Source organism: Lissotriton vulgaris, chromosome 7, assembly GCF_964263255.1.
Source record: "Lissotriton vulgaris chromosome 7, aLisVul1.2, whole genome shotgun sequence".
In the NCBI taxonomy this organism is placed as follows: Eukaryota; Metazoa; Chordata; class Amphibia; order Caudata; family Salamandridae; genus Lissotriton; species Lissotriton vulgaris.
Window position 1 is genome coordinate 791,512,859 of NC_141695.1, and position 20,229 is coordinate 791,533,087.

The 20,229-nt window shown below is 44.5% G+C and overlaps 1 protein-coding gene across 1 annotated transcript in view; it reads right to left on the reverse strand.

The window, feature by feature from the left end:
• The window catches only part of RNF213 (ring finger protein 213), a 2,876,335-nt gene that overhangs the window by 1,789,862 nt on the left and 1,066,244 nt on the right, over positions 1-20,229 (reverse strand). Inside the window, exon 16 of the mRNA XM_086931045.1 lies at positions 11,395-11,575. Within this exon, the coding sequence (XP_086787171.1) occupies positions 11,395-11,575 (181 nt within the window). The remainder of the gene's footprint in view (positions 1-11,394; positions 11,576-20,229) is intronic.

A 20,229-nucleotide genomic window follows, 5' to 3' on the forward strand; every position in this document is an offset into this window, starting at 1 on the left:
CATCCTACAGGATAAACCCTGCGAGCCTCTCATCATCACTTGACACAAAGTGTCTGTATGTAATTCTATTATAAGACCCAGGATTTGGTATGGCATACAAGATGGGAGAGCTTTCTCCACAGCGTATGACGATCCACTATATCAAATGTGGTGGAGAAATAATTGAATGCTGTATAGACTAAAATGCTTCGAAAGAAGACATCTTTCTGTACGATGGTCTGGACAGCCGCAATGTTATCCAGCATTCCATGGTTCTTTCTGAAACCTGACTGTTCTGGCGGTAAAATGTTCTTGTCATGGACCCATTGCTACAAATGCTGAAGTATACTTTTTGCAAATACTTTGCCCGAAGCTACCAGCAGGGCAATCTGTCTGAAGCTAGGAGGTAAACTTTTTGGGCCCTTTTTGAACAACGGAACTATGATACTGCCCTTCCAAGAGGAGAGAATACTAATCGTTCGAAAAAAGAAATTAAACAGTGGCGCCAAAAAGGCACCCTATGCAGCTGGTTCTTTTTTAATTAACAAAATCGGGATATCATCCGGTCCTTGTGCGCTGTTGTTGCTGGCATTCTTTATATGACCTACTAAGTCATCCCTTAACGGGTGACCATATTTCGATAAAGGAAGACTCCTCTAATACAGGCATCTGAAAAAGCACCACACACTCTCTTTCTGGGATCGGAATGGGGAGTGCCCTCTGTCTAGAATCACAATATTCTGAAAGCAAATGCCAATACTGCTTTGAATCTTTGGCTCTCGCGGCTTCCCTCAACCCAATCCATTTAGCATCCATCTTGTTTCTCTTTACTCTAAGTTTATAACGGTTTGTAAGGCGATTAATTTCCTGTTGTACACCAGTAGAAAATTGTAGATGTTGTTTTCGAACTAAATGGTTAATTTCTTGATTTAGTGCCTTCAGCGAAGGGGAGCCCTGGTTTACCCTATGGGGACCAGTGGAATCAGACCTTAAATTTTGTATCTCCCTCATTTGGGGCTCGAAGAACTATCATTTTATCAAAAATATGGCCCTGCTGTTCTACAAAAGTCTTCTTAATTATCGCACCTACCTCTGAGGTATTTTTTTGCGTCCAAAATGAATGCCCATTAGCTTTATTAAAAACCACTGAGCCCTGGCACAAGTGCCCTAGATTCAGTGCAGGTAGAGTAAAGGCCAATGTCAAGCTTATTATTCTGTTATCACTCCATACTGATGGAGAAACCTCTACGTTCTCGCAGGCCTCAAACATTTGGTAGGAAACAACCACATAGTCCAATAGGCTTTGTGTGCGATAGGGTTGAAAAGTAAAATGTGCTGTTTTATCGACTGGTATCCTCACTTTTAAAATGACCAGATCTACACTTCTAATGCTATCAAGCAGGAGGAATCCACGTTTCTCTGTTTTTATTTTATCCGGTAGAGAGGAATCAGGAATACGCCAGATTTCCCCTTTATCTGGGTTAGCATAAATCTCCAGTGCAGAATTGGAGATTTTCGCATTTAGATCTCCCACTAATACCACTAAGTGGCATTCTTTCATGGTAGCTATCTCATTAATATATAAGAAGAGTGGGCTCAGCAGATGGTCGGAATTTTTCCCAGGGGGGATATCAAGATTTGCTACTAGGAAGACGGTGGGCCAGCCAGTCTGTCCCAAACATGCCAGCTTCAAGCAAATACAGAGATTTGATGGATGGTAAAAAACTTTGATTCCAATTAATCGAAATCTTAAGTAGAATGGAACCCCCCCCCTGCTAGCATGTCCCCTTTTGGAGTACTTAGCATAACAGGAGAAAGTAAAAAAGCCATCACAATCAAAATCTTTGCACAGCCAGGTTTCTTGTAAGCATATAATCAGAGGATTTAAGGATTTTAATAAATTCAATTTTTCCTCATTATGATCCAAGCCAGCCATATTCCAAGACAGAAGTATCCCCCCCTGGCTACCTCAGGGGAGTGCTTCTTTCTACATCTGGACAGTTGATATTCAGGGGTTTTGCTACCCATCTCTACTGGGCCAAATCATCTTCTATGTCAGCGGCCTGGCAGGCAACTCTGGAATCAGGCACCAGATTTATTAAGCGACCCCTTTTTATTTAATGAGACCATAATATTTTTGGTGTCACCCAGAGGGTACTCAAAGTAGGGCCCATAGCGTCTAACACAACAGAATTACCGGCCCTCAGAGCTTTTGGGCACAAACTTGTACGACACGTGGTAGAGTATTCCTGATCGTTTTAAAAAGTGCTCACAATTCTGTGTGTCAAAATTGGCCACTAACAAGGAGCAGAAGGTAACTCTAAAGTAGGAGAAATTCTCATGCTGAATAATATTCACATTTAAAATATCCATGCTTTCTATCAGCTTCAGTGCCTCTATTTCAGAAAAAAGTTTGAGAAGGAATCCTCTGTTTATCGGATAGGATTCATTCTCAAATAACCAAATGAGATCAACAATGAGCGAGGAAGCGTTCTGCACCACATTATCTTTCTTTACAGCATCTCTTTGGGGGATCCATAGAAGAACCCTATTACCACAATTAACCGCCTGTACCTCCTCGTTGGACTTAATCTTCAGATGCAGCATGTTAGAGGTGGTTGGGATTTCTGCTTCCTATTATCCAATGCTATTGACCCTGTGAGTGTTCTATTCGTCCCCATTTGTAAGTTGCTCAGCGTTTGAGGCCCCACCTCTAGGTTGCCATCTGGTCTGGCACCCAAAACTCTGGACCATGTCTGATATATCGGAACCCCACCTCCCAATAGTGTTCCCCTTCCCAAAGGATAGCCCTCTCACTAAAGCTGAAGAGAATGAGGTACTTGAGGAGACTGCAGCGGAAGACTTGAAAGAGTTGCTGCTGTTCCAGTAGCCCCCACTCTCCCATCAGGAGACAGATGTGCTGTAACGGGTGGTTTAGGACCACCCTCCTCTATTATAGTCTGAACATCGCTCTGGCTATCTGGGATCTGTGGAAAATGCAATTTTGACACTTTTCGTTTAAGGAATCGTCTTGTCTTTTTATGTTTCTTTTTAGTATTTTCACCTTTGGGGTTTGGTGCAGGACCTACCCTCTTTCCTGCTTTTGATCCTATTTTCACTGATGAATTGGGGAGATGGGCCTGTAAGGCGGATGGGGTTGGGACCTCCCCCTCTGTCTCTCCCCTGCATTTTTGCCCAACATAACCCTTAATTTTCTCTACTTCTTCAATGGCTCAACTGGCCCCCTTTTTTCCCTTAATGAACAAAGGATAAGGTTTTAGTATGACATTTCCCAAAAGGGAACCCACTACAGCCTCCCCAAAAAGTGACAGAGCTTTTAATTTTCAAGATTACAGAAAGGTTCAATGGGGGCCAATGGGAAGAGAGGTGTTCCTGCTTGTACAAACATCTCTCTGCTCTCCCCGGGGAGCGAGTAAAGCGGCTTAACATCTGTCTGTTTTTCCGGTTGAGCAGGTATATTTGAGAAGGGTGTAATGGTGTCCGATTTTTTTACCTTTTGCACTTAAAACAACATTACGGAGATCATTTCCACATATGATCCGAGCTTAAAACAGATTTCTCCAGTAAAGACAACATTTAACTTAATAGTCTTTCGATATAGACAAAATATTCCGAAGGGACACCATCACTCTAATTACCCAGCTTCGGTTGTAAACAAGGCAGAATTACATCATGAACATCATAAGCAGACTCTAGAGAATTACCATTCAAGTAACGTGACGCCTAGGGGAGGAGCTTACGATTGGAGTGTTCTTCTCCCTCAGACTACTCATTGGATAACTGTCCTTCACAGCATAATCGTGGGGGACTCCCCAGTCCCTTGTTTGAGCTTCAATATCAATGTCTGGGAGTGTGAAGTCTCCCCTTGGATAAAATTTTTCATAAACTGATACCTTATCCACCATCGCAGAGACATCCCTCCCGGCATCCTCCCGGAATACTCTGGCACACCCTCATCACTGAATCCCTTGTGGGCAACCCCCTCCTCCATAGGGGCAACGCATACAGCCACAGTCTTACTGTTTGGTTTTTCCCTAACAAGGAGATGATTTGCTGTCTCTGCTGGCTAAGGAGATGATTTGCTGACTCTGCTGGTTAAGATGATGATCTGGACTCAACTTTGCGTGTGAGGCAGCACCTGATGCAGCGGGTGTACCAACAGCAGAGTGCTCGATTTTTAATTTGTTTAAGGGGATGTGTTGTAAACTCAGCTGGCTCTGTTGGAAGTGTTGGGATGGATGCTTAACATAAACCAGGACTCAGATTTGCGCATAGGAGGTATCAGGTGAGAAACCACTTGGGCTATCTTCCGCGCCTGATTTTGTCTGGGCCCTGGCACCTTCACAGGACATTATCTGGCTCCCCGCAGGACCACAAGAGTTTCACCGAAATTCCCCCTAAGACAGGAGGGAAGGTGCTACTACACCGGACTTGGAAAACAAGCATTGTTGCAATACCCGATTTGGAAATACGATTGCCCTTGTGTGGTGGCGCAAAAGCAGCAAAGAGTTGTTTTGTTTTATGAAAAGATTTTGTCCTTTCAATGTAGTTCAAGAGTGCTCTTCTACCATCTAAGGTGTGTACAGCTTGTTCTGCTACTGAATCAGGTTGAGGGAAGAATACAGGTAATTCTACCGTCTGATTTATGTGAAATGCAGATACTCTTAGGTAAAAATTTAGGATTGGCACGAAGAACCAATTTGTCTCTGTGAAGTTGGAAAAATGGTTCTAGTATGGTTAATGCCTGTAATTCACGCACTCTACTTAATGAAGTGATTGCAATGACCAAAGCAGTTTTCCGGAGGAGGAACTGTGATTCACTTTTGTGCATGGGCTCAAAAGGTGGGCCCATTAATCTTGTGAGGACTATGTTAAGATTTCACACTGGAGCTGGTGGAAGTTTAGGAGGTATGACTCCTTTTAGTCCTTCCATGAAGGCTTTGATCAATGGTACTCTAAACAACGACAAATGCTGTATTTTGTAGATATGCAGCTATTGCCGCTAGGTGTAGTCTGATGGAGGTGTTCTTAGCTGCGAACCAGGCCCTTGCAGTAGGTCTTCTTGCCTCCCTAATGATATTTATACATTTTGGTGGAAGGTACAAGTAACTAAACTCTTTAAGACTTCAGAAGCCAGATCGCGAGGTTCAGCTGTTTGAGATCTGGGTGTCTGATTTCTCCATGGCTCTGTGTGAGCAGACTGGAGGTTAAATGCAGCTTTTGATGCGGAACCAGAGATAGCTCCAACAGAGTTGGGAACAACGGTTGACGTGCCCATGTGGGAGCTACTAGGATTAGTGTGAGAGAAGTTTGCCTGAGCCTTTGAACCACTGATGGAATGAGTGGGAGAGGCGGAAAAGCATAGGCAAATATCACTGACCAGTTCATCCATAGTGCATTGCACGTGGATTGCGGGTGTGGGTACCTGGAGGCGAAGCTTCAGCATTTAGCATTTTGGTGTGTGGCTAACAGGTCTGTGAGGTACTCCACAACTTTGAAAGTATTGGAGGTGAACCTGAGGGTGGAGTTCCCATTTGTGTATTTGCTGCCTCTGCCTGCTGAGGAGATCTGCAATCTGGTTGTTCACTCCTGAGAGGTGTTCGGCTAGGAGATAACGTTTGTGGTGAATGGCCCTTGGGCTAAGTGAGACAGTTGGTGAGTGTGTGTCCCCACCTGTTTTTGTATGTAATACATAGCTGTCATGTTGTCTGTGAGAACCAAGACAGCTTTGTCCTCAAGGGGAGTCTGAAACGCCCTGAGGGCTAGAAAGATTGCAAGCAGCTCTAGATGATTGCTGTGAAGCAACTTCTGCTGTTCACTCCACAGGCCTTGCACTGTGTATTGTTGTAGTGAGATTCCCAGCCATTGAGGGACACATCAGCGGTCAGTACTATCTGTGGAGCGGGTCTATGAACGGCCGTCATTTTGACAAATATTGGGTGTTCCACCACTACAGAGAGCGGGGAGTACGGCCGCTTACCAACACTAGATCGGTCAATAAGCTCTGTGACTGGTTCCACTGACTTGCTAAGCATTCTTGAAATGTACGCATGTGCAGCCTGCATGGGGGACAATTATGATGCAAAAGGCCATCATTCCCAGCAGTTGCATATAAACCAGAGCTGGAATTCAATGATTGGGTTGAAACTGGAGAACAAAAGCCTGAATAGTTCGAATTCTGGCTGCACTGGGAAAGGCCAAAGCTTTTTGAGTATCTAGTATGGCTCCTAGGTAGTCCAGAGTATTGGTTGGTTTGAGATGTGATTTTGTCACATTGATTGTGAACCCTAGTTGATGTAGTAACTGAATCTTTCTGGAAAGTGTGCTGAGGATATTGCTGGTACGTGCTGGCTTTGATGAGCCAGCCGTCCAAATATGGGAAGACATGGATGTGTTGTCTTCTAAGGTAAGCAGGTACTACCACCAGACACTTTGTGAATTCTCTGGGGGCTGCGGTGACTCCAAATGGGAGTACTCGAACTGGAAGTGTTGACCCGCTACCAAAACTCTGAGGAATTTGCGATAAGCTGGGTGGATTGGAATATGAAAATATGCGTCTTTTGAATCTTTCTGCAGCAGAGGAAGTACTTGTTGAAGCGTTAAGATGTGTTAAATGATCTGACTGAATGTAAAGTTTGAGTTCTCCGACATCTAATATTGGTCTGAGATAATCATCTTTTTGGGGTATTAGGAAGTAAAAGGAGTACATGCCCGACCTGTGATGTTGGGGTCATACGGGCTCTATATCCCCTTTTAGAAGGAGAGACTGCACCTCTTGCTCAAGGAGGTGTAGGTGATCTGGTAAAAGTTTGTGTGACATTGGTGGAATGTTTGGAGGAGTGTTGATGAATTCCAGGCAGAAACTAGAACGGATAATTTGTAGTACCCAATTATATGTTATTGACTGCCAGATTGATAGGAAATCTAACAGTCTTCCCCCGACAGGTGTTAAGTGGTCGGGGGAAGTGGAGGCAAATCACTGCTTTGTATTGGAGGGCGAGGTGCGTGTGTTTGAACCTCTGCCCCTGCCTTTGCCACTCTGTATACCCCCTGAAGTAACCCCTAGATGGGGAGGGTTGGTTATTGCCCTTATAGGTGGTGGTGGTCTCCGAGGAGGTATTTTCAGAGCCTTCACAGTAAAAGGAGCGCCAAAAGGAACCTCTGCTTTATGCGGACTGAAGGGCTCCCATAAATTTGGCCACTTCAATGTCCTTCTTCATTTTCTCTATTGAAGAATCTACCAGTGGGCCAAATATATGCTCTTTATCAAAGGTAGTGTTTAAAATGGAGGTTTACACCTCTGGTTTGAACCCTGATATGCGAAGCCAGGCATGTCTTCTCAAGAGGACACTGATGTTTATCGTTCTAGCAGCAGTGTCTGCAGCATCTGTGAAACATCTTATAGCGTTGTTGGAAATAAGTTGCCCATCATGCACCAGGTCCTGTGCCTTAGATCTGTCCTCTTGTGGCAAATATTTTTTTTATTGCTCCATCTCGTCCCAGTGTGCACAGTCATATTGTGCTAGCAATGCCTGAGTGTTGGAGACATGCCCGAAATTGGCCGCCTGAGAGGCCACCCTTTTATCGGAAGCTTCAATAAGTTTGGTTTCTTTATCCGGGGGTAGAGCATCTCCTGTTGTCTGGGAGTTGGCACTTTTCCTTGCATTGGGCACAACCAGGGAGTCTAGTGGCAACTGACCTTTTATATATACTGGATCCGATGATGCCGGCTTGTATTTTTTATCTACTCTAGGGGTAAGAATACGAGCTTCAACAGGGTCATTAAAAATATCATCTAAATTCCTGATCATCCCTTTGATCATAGGTAGTGCATGTGAAGACTTCCACGTGGTACTGAGGGTTTCAACGAGGAAATCCTCTTCTAAGAAATCCTTATGTAGCTGCACCCATGGTAGTTGGCAGCTCTACCCAGTAGCTCTTTGTACACTACACTGTCATCTGGTCGAGAGGGCTTGTAAAGATATTAATCAGGATCATTGCCCGTGGGCGATCTGGTATTGTAATCATCCCATGGGTCATGCGTTGGTAGATTATCATCCCCATCTCCATCTCCATTGTCATCCCCATCATCCTCGTTGTCAGGTGTATGTGGCGGTGAATGTTCAGGTGAAATAGGCTGAAACGGAGGTGAAGGAGGCAAAGGATTAGGAGGAGGGGAAGGGTTAGTTCCAACCATTCTCTTCTTTAAAGGAATGTGGTATTCTTCCTCTGTATCAGTCCTTTTTAAAGTCACTTTAGTGGTGATATGTCCAGTTTGTGGATGAATATACAGCACTTTATGTTTTGAATCCGATTTGTCGATCGAAGCAACGAAACAGTGTTTTTTTGGTGATTTTGGAATATCTGACTTTTTTGGTGCTGAAAGTTTTGGTGCCGGGGTTTTCGGATCCGAAGTGTGTTTCGTGCCGAATGAAGGGTGTCGGTGCCGGAGTTTTGTTTCGACCCTGAAGGTCTCGGCTCACAACTTGATTTGGAGGGAGTCCTTTCGGAGCCGGGATGATTTTTGGTAGGCTTCGGTGCCGAGCCACAAGGCGGGGCGTCGGAAGCATGGTCTCAGTGCAACCGGAGCCCGACGCCCTAGTTGAACCGGCCCTGCCTTCTTTTGTGGAGTTGGCGCAAGGGGGGAGCTGTACTAACAGTACATTGTCTATGTGGGATATCGTCCTCTTGGTCAGAGTCGAGATCTGAGATGGCGATCGGCTCCTGCTCCTCCTCAGTTTCCATGGCCTCGCGGGCCTCTTCGCCCAATTGGTGTCCGCAGATGTCCAGAATGGAGTTTGTGTGCTGGCTTTGCAATGCGGAGTATCATTGATAGATTTGAATGAGTGTAAGGTAGCCTGGACGGGCAAGGCCCGAAGGCCGCTATCAGAGTGTTCTGACCGAACAAGTGAGTATTCCAAATTTCGATACATGAGTGATGGAAACGGGTTTGGAAACTATACAGACGAGGGTTGACACACACATACATACACACACACACACACACACACGTAATGCATTAGGGAATGAAAACGGAGCTGAATAAATTAACTGCAAACTAACGCGATGTGTGTGCGACTCATCTCTTTCCTCTGAAAGGTGTGTACAATTTAACAACGGCTTGGTCAGGCCGCGGAATACCGCACTGCCCAAGAAGAGCGCCGGCATTGCCCGAAATTGACCGCCTAAGTTTCCCGCCGCAAGGCAACAGGGTAGCGGCAGCCACCATGGACTGGACCATGGTAGAGGTCCCAGCAGTTACGAAAAAGAATTGTTGGGGAATCGCGTTGCACTAACTTGGCAAAATTGTCTCCCATTGAAGGGAAATCATCGCAGTTAAGCAACTACAATGACCAGGATGCTCAAGATTAAAGAAATGCCCATTGATGGGCTGGAACATTAAACAGAAGCTCCGATATGGCCCTGTAGCTGCAGCGCTGCTGTCAGACATGCCGAGCTCCTCCTCTGAAGAAGACCGTGGAACGGTCGAAATGCATTAGGGAACGAAAACGGAGCTGAATAAATTAACTGCAAACTAACGCTATGTGTGTGCGACTCATCTCTTTCCTCTGAAAGGTGTGTACAATTTAACAACGGCTTGGTCAGGCCGCGGAATACCGCACCGCCCAAGAAGAGCGCCGGCACTGCCCGAAATTGACCGCCTAAGTTTCCCGCCGCAAGGCAACAGGGCAGCGGCAGCCACCATGGACTGGACCAGGGTAGAGGTCCCAGCAGTTACGAAAAAGAATTGTTGGGGAATCGCGTTGCACTAACTTGGCAAAATCGTCTCCCATTGAAGGGAAAGCATCGCAGTTAAGCAACTACAATGACCAGGATGCTCAAGATTAAAGAAACGCCCATTGATGGGCTGGAACATTAAACAGAAGCTCCGATATGGCCCTGTAGCTGCAGCGCTGCTGTCAGACATGCCGAGCTCCTCCTCTGAAGAAGACCGTGGAACGGTCGAAATGCATTATTTATTTTATTTTATTTATTCAAAGTTTTATATAGCGCGAACAGGATCCTTACAGATATCAGAGCGCTTCACAAAGACAGGGAGGGGCAATAGGAGTAAACAGAGATAATGGGAACAGTATAATAGTCAGTGACATGGTAATAACATGGATGATAGAAACAAACATAAAACCAATCCATATATGATCAGGTAAATAACATGGTAACATGGTAATAACATGGTAATAACATGGTAAGTAACATGGTAATAACATGGATGATAAAAACAAACATAAAACCAATCCATATATGATAAGGTAAGGGAGTAGTATAGAGCAGCACAGGTCATTGATCCGACTACAATGGCGTACAGGTGGATCAGTAAACCAACGTGTATCATATCTTGGTCGGTAGTAAGAGAGTAGCGTAATAGTGCCCCCAACAAGTCAAGTATAGTGCCAGGGGATATGCAGAGCAGCGGTACAAGCAATGCAGAGTCTCTGACCCAACATCTGTAGCGATCAGGAGATCTTGGCCAGAAGCAATGTTTTCACCTCTTTCTTGAAGAGTGCAGTGGAGGTGATTAGCCTTGTTTCAGGAGGGAGCGCATTCCAGATCCTGGGTGCCATTCCAGAGAAGGAGCGTTTGTAAGTTTTCGCTTTCCGAAATCTACGAGGTTTCAGGAGTAGATTTTTAGCACTCCTATTGGATCTCGAACCTCCTGATATAGACAGCTTTTGAGCGAGGTAGTTGGGTGCCTTGTGGTGCACGGCCGCGTGTGTCATAGTTGCAATTTTTAGCTGTATTCTGGCTTCAAAAGGCAGCCATTTTAGAGACTTTAGGTCTGGGGATATGTGCGAGTGCTTTCTAGAGCCAGTAATGAGTCTCGCGGCAGCGTTCAGGGAGGCTCTTAAGGGTGCTGTTGTGGATTGTGGGAGACCGCTGAGGGTCGCAATTCCGTAGTCTATTCGAGGGATGACTAGAGCTTGTACAGCAGTTTGGAAGTCTTTGGCCGGGAGGAAGGGTTGTGTGTGCGACTCATCTCTTTCCTCTGAAAGGTGTGTACTATATATATATATATATATATATATATATATATATATATATATATATATACATACATACACACACACACACACGTAATGTTGCTAAATTACTTTTAGTGCTGTAATGCTTCTCACTACTCGGTACATCTTAGTAATATATTAAACACAAAAAAAATCAGAAAAATACATATTGTGTTATTCCTAGAAATGCTGGCAAAATCATAGATTCATTTTGAATACAGGGTAGGAAAATGTATGTTTTCTAAAGGAGGAACTCGGTCTCATTTTGAGACTTTATGAAAAACAAAGGAAATACCATGAGGTTTCATGGATTCAAAACATTTCTAACCAGGGCTACATTTTAGGCTTCTCTGACAAAGATAACTCAACCTACCATCCAGCTTGAAAATGTGACGGACACCTGGCCATGAATGCAAATGTTCTAGCACCTTGTCAAAGTCGTCTATGTACTTCCCATCTGCAGTTGGCCATGAGTTTGTGATCACTGCTGAGAGGAGATTGGCAAATTCACTCAGATTGTATCCGCTCAGTCTGCCCAGAATATCTCTTCCCCCCTAAAAACATAGAAATATAACATGGAAGGTAAAACAATGAATTACAAATGTCGGTTTCATCTTCCACATAAATAATATGTAGGAACTGCACAATGAGCATTTGCATAAACAACATATTAAAAGTGACTATATATCCATAATTTACACCTTTTAAAAGGCAGAAGCTACATAAGAAAAAAAAAGTATGACTAATAACCGTTTTTACAGTTTCCAAAACATGCATTTCTTGCCACGTATTAGTTTAAATAGTAAACTGTGTTTTGGCTTAAGACGTTTAATTTGATTGCACGTGCAAAGCTACAACTGTTAAACATCTGCAGCGTTCCATACAATTTCGCATCAGAAACTATTGTTTGGGGTTTCTAAGGTTGGCATACAAGGGAATCCACTGCAAAAGGTTCAATCCTACCTGGAGTCTGGATGTTAGGCTGTTCTTAGATGCCTTGTTATTGCTCTGCGTATAGGATATTATAAAGAGGAGTCCCACAGGGCTCTTCATTCAATCCAACACTTTTTAATGTCCATTTACAGCCTTTGGCTCAACTCATCAACTCGTTTAGGTTCAATTGTATGAATTATGCTGATGATACTTGGATCCCAATACAATTTGGTAGTTCAGATCAACTTGCGATCAGTCAGTTTCAGAAATGTACGTCTACAGTTGGTGCTTGGCTGGCCGTTAACTCACTCATACCCACTACTGACAAAACTGCGCACATTTTTTTTCCACTAACAGAATGCCTGACATTCTGTCCTCCAATTTTTTACCACCATAATGCAGCAAGATTCACACCCCACCTAAGTCAGTCCAAAACGTAAGCTTTCTTATAGATAGCAAACAGACCTTGTATGACCAGGTCGATCAATGTTTTTTTCTGTGCTTTTCTCTGATGCACGTCTTGCACAAAATGTTGCCTAGACAGAATCATTCTTTAGTAGTCAATGTCCTAATTCTTAGCAGCCTCGACTATTCTAAATCCTTATTTCTAGGCTACACTGGGGGACAGTTAAAACGTTTTCAGTGTATTAAGAATGTGGCTGGCAGATTTTCTCATCAGAGGACTAGGTGATTTCATTTCAAGACTGGAGGCTACCATTATGCAAAAATCTTTTTTTATTGCCACTCTGGAAGCAGCTTTAAAGAACTTTACAAACAATAAACTTCAATCTAGAACTAGAACACCACAGTGCATAACTAATCCCCTCATAGAACACTCCCGACTTTAAATGCTGCTCTTGAAAAGGTAAGTACAAAGTATGAGCAGTTCGAGTATGAAGCGTGTTTTATAGTTACTTAATTTAAATGTGTAAGTGTTTTTAGCTTCTAGTTTATAGAAGCATCATTTATGTTAAGAAAATATTAACAGGAAAGTATCATTTTTAACCCCTTCCATGCGGCCGCGTTTCTTCGCCTGTGCGGCAGAATCGCGAGTGGGCGGGTTTATGACGGCTCCCAGCCGTCATCAGCACACGAGCACCGTAACGCATGACTGCTGGGGGCCGTCATCAGCATGGAAGGGATAAAAGAAGAAAAGCAATTTATACCAACTGTATCGGTTTGTATAGTTTTTGTGTTTATTAGGCATATAAATATCTAGTTGGCGCATAATGCTTATAATATTGATGAGGACTAGCTTATTCGTGAAGTGACTCAGAACTGTATGTTAAGAGGCAAACCATTTGGTTTGATCATGAGGCCCTCACCCACCAACCTAGTTGGTGGCATGCTTCATCATCGGGCCCAATAAGTGACACCGAATGTGTCCCGGGTGTGCTTCAACGCCTGGATAAAGCGGAGCAGGTATATTGCTGAGTGCGCAGTGTGGTGACGTGAAAGTGAAAATTAAAAGCTATACAGTGGTCTTAGTACCCGAGGGTAATCAATACTTTAATCACTGGGCCTCTGTTAGCATTAAAAAAGGCTGATGGATGTATAGGAGTATTTATTAGGGCCTCCTACCTCCAGGTGTGGTCTACATGCTTCAGCCAGGCCTTTACTGGTAAAACTGGCTTTCCTCAGGACCAATAAATAGGTGATAGTGCAGTCTTAATTTTAAGTGAGCGTGTAATATGCAAAAATGTGAAGCACTCACTAAGGTGCTATATGTGTGCGAGGGGATTCCCTCTTGAGCATCACTGGACATACGACATATATGACATAACAAACATACAGGGGAGAGTCTTAGCATGGTAGGTTTAGGTCTCAAAACAATGTAATTGCTGGTTTCTAAAGTGCTGTGTAGACGATAAAACAGCAGCAAAATGTGTAACCATACTGGTGGTATGGTTAAGGTGAGGATTAACAAGATTAGCGTGGGTATTTGTGGTGGGCTAAACAGCGTAAGCAAAACTCACAAATAGTGGGGTAGTAGGCACATAAAAAGTAAGGTATCCCCACACTCACTAGTTGCCGCAAATGCCTCAAGGAATCACCCGGAAGAGGTTTTGACCAAAGAAAACAAAGGGTCCAAGAGTAAGGGGCAACCTGCAAAGAAAAGCGGGGGTAGCTTACCCGGACTGACGCTGAAGGACATGGTGCTCACCAGACTTTCAGTCGGGACCTGTAGAGAACCTGTTGTCCTGCCGTGATATTCCGGGAGACTGTCTCGCGGCATTCACTGGTTTTATATAGTCCCGTTCCATTGGTTTCACATGTGGATGGGGAGACAGAAGATAGACTGCCCTAGCTGAGTCACGTGCAGGCAGCACCTGTTCTGGAAGCTAGTGTCTCAATGCAGAGTTCGCGCATGCGCGATGCTGCTAATCTAGCGCAAGGGCGTTTGGTGCAACTAGTCTAGCGCATGCGCGCTTGAAGCTGCCAATGTCAATACAGATATTGGTCTGTATGACGGTTTTTGCAGGATGTGTCTATAGTGACTGAAAGACACGGTGGAGTGAGATTAAAGATATTTGATAATATTAATAAAACAAATTATGAATAAAATATTAATAAAAGAACAGAGGGACACAAGGCCAGAGACTGGCCCTTATAGACTGTAGGAGGTGCAGCGGTGTCATACATTGTTCACGCAAAGGGTTCAAGGTTTTAGGGTGCTTCAAGGTATGGAGTCATTCAGGCCGGAGAGCTGTGTGGAAAGACGATAAATCCATCTTTGCTCTTTGGTTAGTAGTATCCTCTCGTTGTCTTGATGGGTGGCAGTAAACTGCTCAATGACAGTCCAAGACAAGTCGTTGGGAGTGTGGTGATTGGATAGGAATTTACTGATGCTTTTTTCCACATCTGATCGTGCTCCTATGTTCAACCACCTTGGTCCTCACTTTCCGTGTCATCATGCCCACATATCGGAGACCACAGAGACAGGTGATGAGGTACACTAAATTGCTGGAATTGCAATTTGTGAATTGACGTTGAGTCCATGTTTTGCCTTCCTCAAGATTGAGTGTTTTCAATGGTTTTGTGAGATGACAGAGTCCAATTATTGCACGGGTAGTGGTCAGTCACTTTGGGTAGTCCCAAGGTGTTGAGGATGGTGTTGTCAGTGGGTACAGGACTCATTCTGGGCCGTGTGGATACCAGCTGGTCTTTTAAGTTGTTAGCTCTTTTGAAAGCAAACCGTGGGGTCTCCCAGTCTCTAGTACCTCAGTGGATAATTCCCTAATGCTTGCGGATAATGCTTGATACTCGGTTTGAGGCAGTGTTGTATGTGGTCACACACGTCCCAGGCAGTGTTTCGGGGTCTTTTATCACCGTTTCCAGTAGTGACTCCCTATTCTGGTTACGAGCCCTCTTGCATGTTTTCGCAATAATGCTGCTGGGGTAGCCACTTTCTTCCAGTTTATTTGATGTGGCACGTGATTGTTGTCTGTAGTCCTCTAAGTTGCTGCAGTTCCTGCGGATGCGCTGGAACTGGCCTAAAGGCAAGTTCTCTCTGAGTGGTCTGGGGTGGAAGCTGTCAAACCGTGGTAGCGAGTTCCTGTAGGTTTATAGTAGGTGGTTATATGTAGGGTGCCATGTTTTGCTTTGATATTGAGATCCAAAAATGCCAGGTTGGTTGCACTAGAGTTGCTAGTGAACCTGAGGTAGGGGTCGCGCCCATTGAGTCAGGTAAGGAAGGTGTTTAGTGTATCTTGTGTGCCCTCCCAGATTACAAAGATGTCATCTATGTATCTGCGCCACATTTTTATGTTGGTTGAGTGAGGGTTGGTAGGTGACATAATATGTTCCTGCTCGAAGTGGTGGACATACAGTCCCGCCACATTTGGAGCAAAAACACTACCTATAGATGTACCGTTGGTCTGTAGGTAATAAATCTCTTCATACTCAAAGTAGTTTTCCTTAAGTGCTAGGGCTGCGCAGTCAAGAATGAAGTGTCTTGGGATGTGGGTAGGTCCAAGGAGTTTATACAAAATATAGAAATGACCGGTCCTCTATGTGTTGCTGTACTAGTGACTGAGAAAACAGGACTCACGCAAATAGTGAAAGAGTTACAACGGGCTGAGATATCTCAGCCAGTTGTAACTCTTTCACTATTTGCGTGAGTCCTGTTTTCTCAGTCACTAGTACAGCAACACATAGAAGACCGGTCATTTCTATATTTTGTATAAGGTCTATGATGTAGGGAAATGAAATGATAGGTTGTTAAATATATTCCCTTGACCCTCTTTAAATTTGTTTATAGGTCCAAGGAGTTTGCATGAGCACATCGTGTAGGACTTGGAGTGTGGTATCTTGAGGGAGACTGGTATAGAGACTTCCTACATCGAGTCCCACCAGGAGTTGGGTGGTCTGATCAAAGCTCTCATTCTTGATGATATTCAGGAGATGCTTAGTGTCCTTGATGTAGGTGGGGGTCTGTTGGACCAATGGATTGAGGAAATGGTCGCAGTACCTCGACAGTGGCTCCAGTAGTGAGTTAATCCCCGATACTATAGGTCTTCCAGGGGGTGGTATTATGCCCTTATGTACTTTTGGTACAGTGTAGAAGTATGGGACTCTCGCATTTTTGATACAGAGGTATTCAGCTTCTAGATTGGAAATATGGTTTGCGTCACTGGCTCCCTTGACCAGAGTATGTATGGTATTCTGAAGTTCCGCTGTGGGGTCTCTGATCAGACGCTTGTAATTACGGGTGTCATTGAGGAGTCTGCGACATTCCGTGTCGTAGTCCGTTTTATCCATTACTACGATCCCACCCCCCTTGTCTGCTGGTTTTATGATCAGGGTGGGGTTGTTCTGCAGGCGTTTGATGGCTTCTCAGTCTTGTTTAGACAGGTTGTTGAAGGTATCCTTGGGATTAAGTTTCTCTATATCTGTGTAGACCACTTGTTCAAACGTGGAAATCTCTGCGGGTACACTGGTGGGTGGTGGCACAAAGGTAGATTTCAATCCGAGTCCAGTTTCGTTGGGATTGTTGTTGCTAGCCTCTTCACTTGTGATGGCTTTTTAAAAAAAAACCTTCAGTTTAAGTTTTCTGAAAAACTCGGCCAGTTCGACATGGAGTTTAAATGTGTCTAGTCTGGTGGTTGGAACGAAGGAGAGGCCTTTGTTGAGGACTGCTAGTTCGCCTTCCGTCATGGGTGTGACAGATAGATTAAATACCAGTGGTGTAGATGTTTCAGTGGCTACTTCTGCTCGTGCCTGGTTGTTCCCAGGATTTGTTGCGTGTGTTGCCACTCACTGGGTCCTCCTCTTCCGCCCAGTATACTTGTTGGGGGTTTTTACTCTCGCTGCGTGGTCTTCGGCCTGGTCCTAAAAAAGGATATCTTTGATTCTCTTGGTAGAAAGGCATGGGGCCTGGTTGTAAAATGGTGGATACCCGTAAAAGGCGTACTGCATTTGTCCAAATGGTGGAGGGCCATAGTTATGTGTTTGTTGTGGTCCCTGCCAGGTTTGTGGCAAACGTTGGCCTCGGCATCCTCTGCCACGTTGTTTAATAGAGCCGGAGCTCGAGTCGCTTGATACAGAAGTGTTGTCACCTGAGCTGTCACTGGTTCCTTCTGTTCTGGTGGGTGCCACATAGTCATCATCGGCATATGGGTATACTTTTGAGTAACTGAATTGTTTGAGATCGCTTAGCGGTTTTAAAACAGCTAAACGCCTCTCTGAAGCCATAGTAATCGACATCAAAGCCACAGAGAGACACTTCAAGACCACAATAACATTTTACAAAAAGAAATTAGATGACCAAAACAGAGAGATGGCTGAATATAAAGATTACTTGACTCGATCTAAAATCAACAAACTCCAAAAAATCAAAAAAAATTCAGACTTCTTCAGGGCTTCCAATGTTTATCATAAGGTGAAATACCCAAACGGAGCACAGTGTTTCCAAACTCAGTATAAAAAGTCTCTTAGGAGACGAAACGCGTTGGCTATGATGTTGGAACTATGAAAAGAAGAACTTGTTTGTGAAAAATAAAGAACATTTGGATAAGAAAACCACACTCTGGACTTGGACATCTTTTTTCATTCCCCATGTGCTGGTGTACTTGAATTGTTTTGATCAGTATTAACGAAGAAATTCTCTGACATTATTGTAAAGAGTGCTGGAACCAATTTTGTGTTCATAAGCGAGGAAGTTATTAGAAAATTAATTCAACATGAGATGAATGCGCAGGTTAAGGAGACTATTAGGAATATGGGGTCCGGCTGTTTCGCTGACGCCTGTCACAACACCACTGCTACTTCCCGTACTCGGGTGCTGACATCTCCTGAGGGTGATTTGTTCCACTGCTGCGGTTTCCTGCATACTCACCCTGTGGAGGACTACAACCTCCAGGGTGCAACACGACCATCGACAGGTGTTTCGTGTCCTGCTGACGAGGGGGATGCACCGGACTATCTCAGCGCATAAAGCGCAGCCTCTATCCCCGCTGCGTGGGACATGCTGGGTGAAGCCTGGGCCAAGGACCGGCCCGTCTGAGCCCGTCAGAGATCGAAGGAGACTGGGCTGGGCCAATCCACTGACATTTTCTACAGTGTACGCAGTTTCGCTTTCTTCGTGTAGTCTTGCATTTATATTTGTGCTCCTTTGCTATTTTGTTGCTAGTCCGGGGTAATGAATAAGAGCAAGCGCAAGGTGGGAGTAGGGCCAGGAGTAGTGGATACTTTGGATGCGTTTCTGTCCCGGGCTGAGTCCGTATTAATACACGAGATTCAGCTGACAGAAAAGACACTTTCTTTAGAACGACATAGACTCAACGCTGGACCTGTATCGACCTTTAACCTCATTAACTTCTGTATAAGTTCCAAATGCAGTAGTTGATTGTATTGCCCTACCGAGTCACATTCCCCCGGTGTACCAGCGAAATGGGTCCCTAATGGCAGCCAGTTTAGACAGCACCATACCAACTCTGCCTGTATCTCATGTCAAGGTATTAACACGCCAGTAGAGGTCCACATTGACTCCCGGTGGGGAACCCACCGATAAAAAGAGGAAAGCACGTGGCCTGCCAAAAACAACACATCAGGCATCAAAATTGGCGAAACGAAAGACTAACATCTGGTGGTGAGGGAGGCCCATATGTTGTATTGATTCCCGTCACCTCGGGCACTGGTAATACTAGTAATAATGTCTCAAACTAGTATACAGTAATTACGAGGCTGACCCCTTACACAGGGTTGAGGAGAAGCTCATTGCCTTGTTGGATCCGCTATTGTTGAAACTGTCAGGATTAGACAAGAGATAAGCTAAAATAGAGCAGCATTTACTTAGTATCACCCAACTATCCAGTGGGGTTGGCCAAGGAGGAAGAGCTGAAACCAGACAGGAAAGCATTACTGATACCGGACTACTGACTAATGCAGTTGTATGTCCCGTCCATACTGCTGAGAGAGCTCCTACAATCAACCCTATGGCAACTTCCCCACCAAATGTTTATCCAATACATAGAGTGGGCTCAACGGGCCTACAGGCACCTCTCCAGCCACAGGGAGGAGCCGCAAGCACTAGTATGTTCTTCCACCTTCCACCTGAATAACCCCATACACAATTGTGTTTGCAAATGTACCAATGCTCGAACCATGTGCCCAAGAACATTGGTCATGACTAAAAAAACAAGGTCCTACACCTGTTGAACGTCAGATCTGGGGTGGGGAACCCACTATTTAGTGAATTCAAAATGGTGTGAATAATTCCTTGGGTTGGTAAATCCCAGAAGGCCTTTAGAGGTGACTGTGTGGTCCTAAGTTTTAGGTCCCAGAGCCCTGTCCAGTTAATCCTTGATAGGGCAGGGTCTGGCCACTTAAGTAAGGATGATATTAATATACTACCCCTGGGTTTCTTTTATCAAACCTGTAACGACCATGTAAGAGGAAGGGGAGTATTGAGGGATTCAGACCACGGAATAGGCCACTATAATTACGCGGTCCCCACACTCAATAGATTTGAAGCTTTTTCCACACTGGAGGAAATAGATTGATTTGGATCCAACTCTAGTCTTACTAGCTCAGTCACACATTTATGAAACGAGTTGTGTGTGGTTGATCGTGTAACTGATATCCATAAAATAGGAGTATCTACATTGACATCACAAATTGCTCACAGGAGTGAAAGAACTATGGTTGATGACATGGTGGATGATGGGGCCGGTAGCCCACCACTAATAAGTAGTTTTCTAGGCGAGGGGTCTCTGGTAGTGGCCATACAAATTACAACCAGCCCATTGTGTGCAGTGCAAAAAAGCTTCACCTC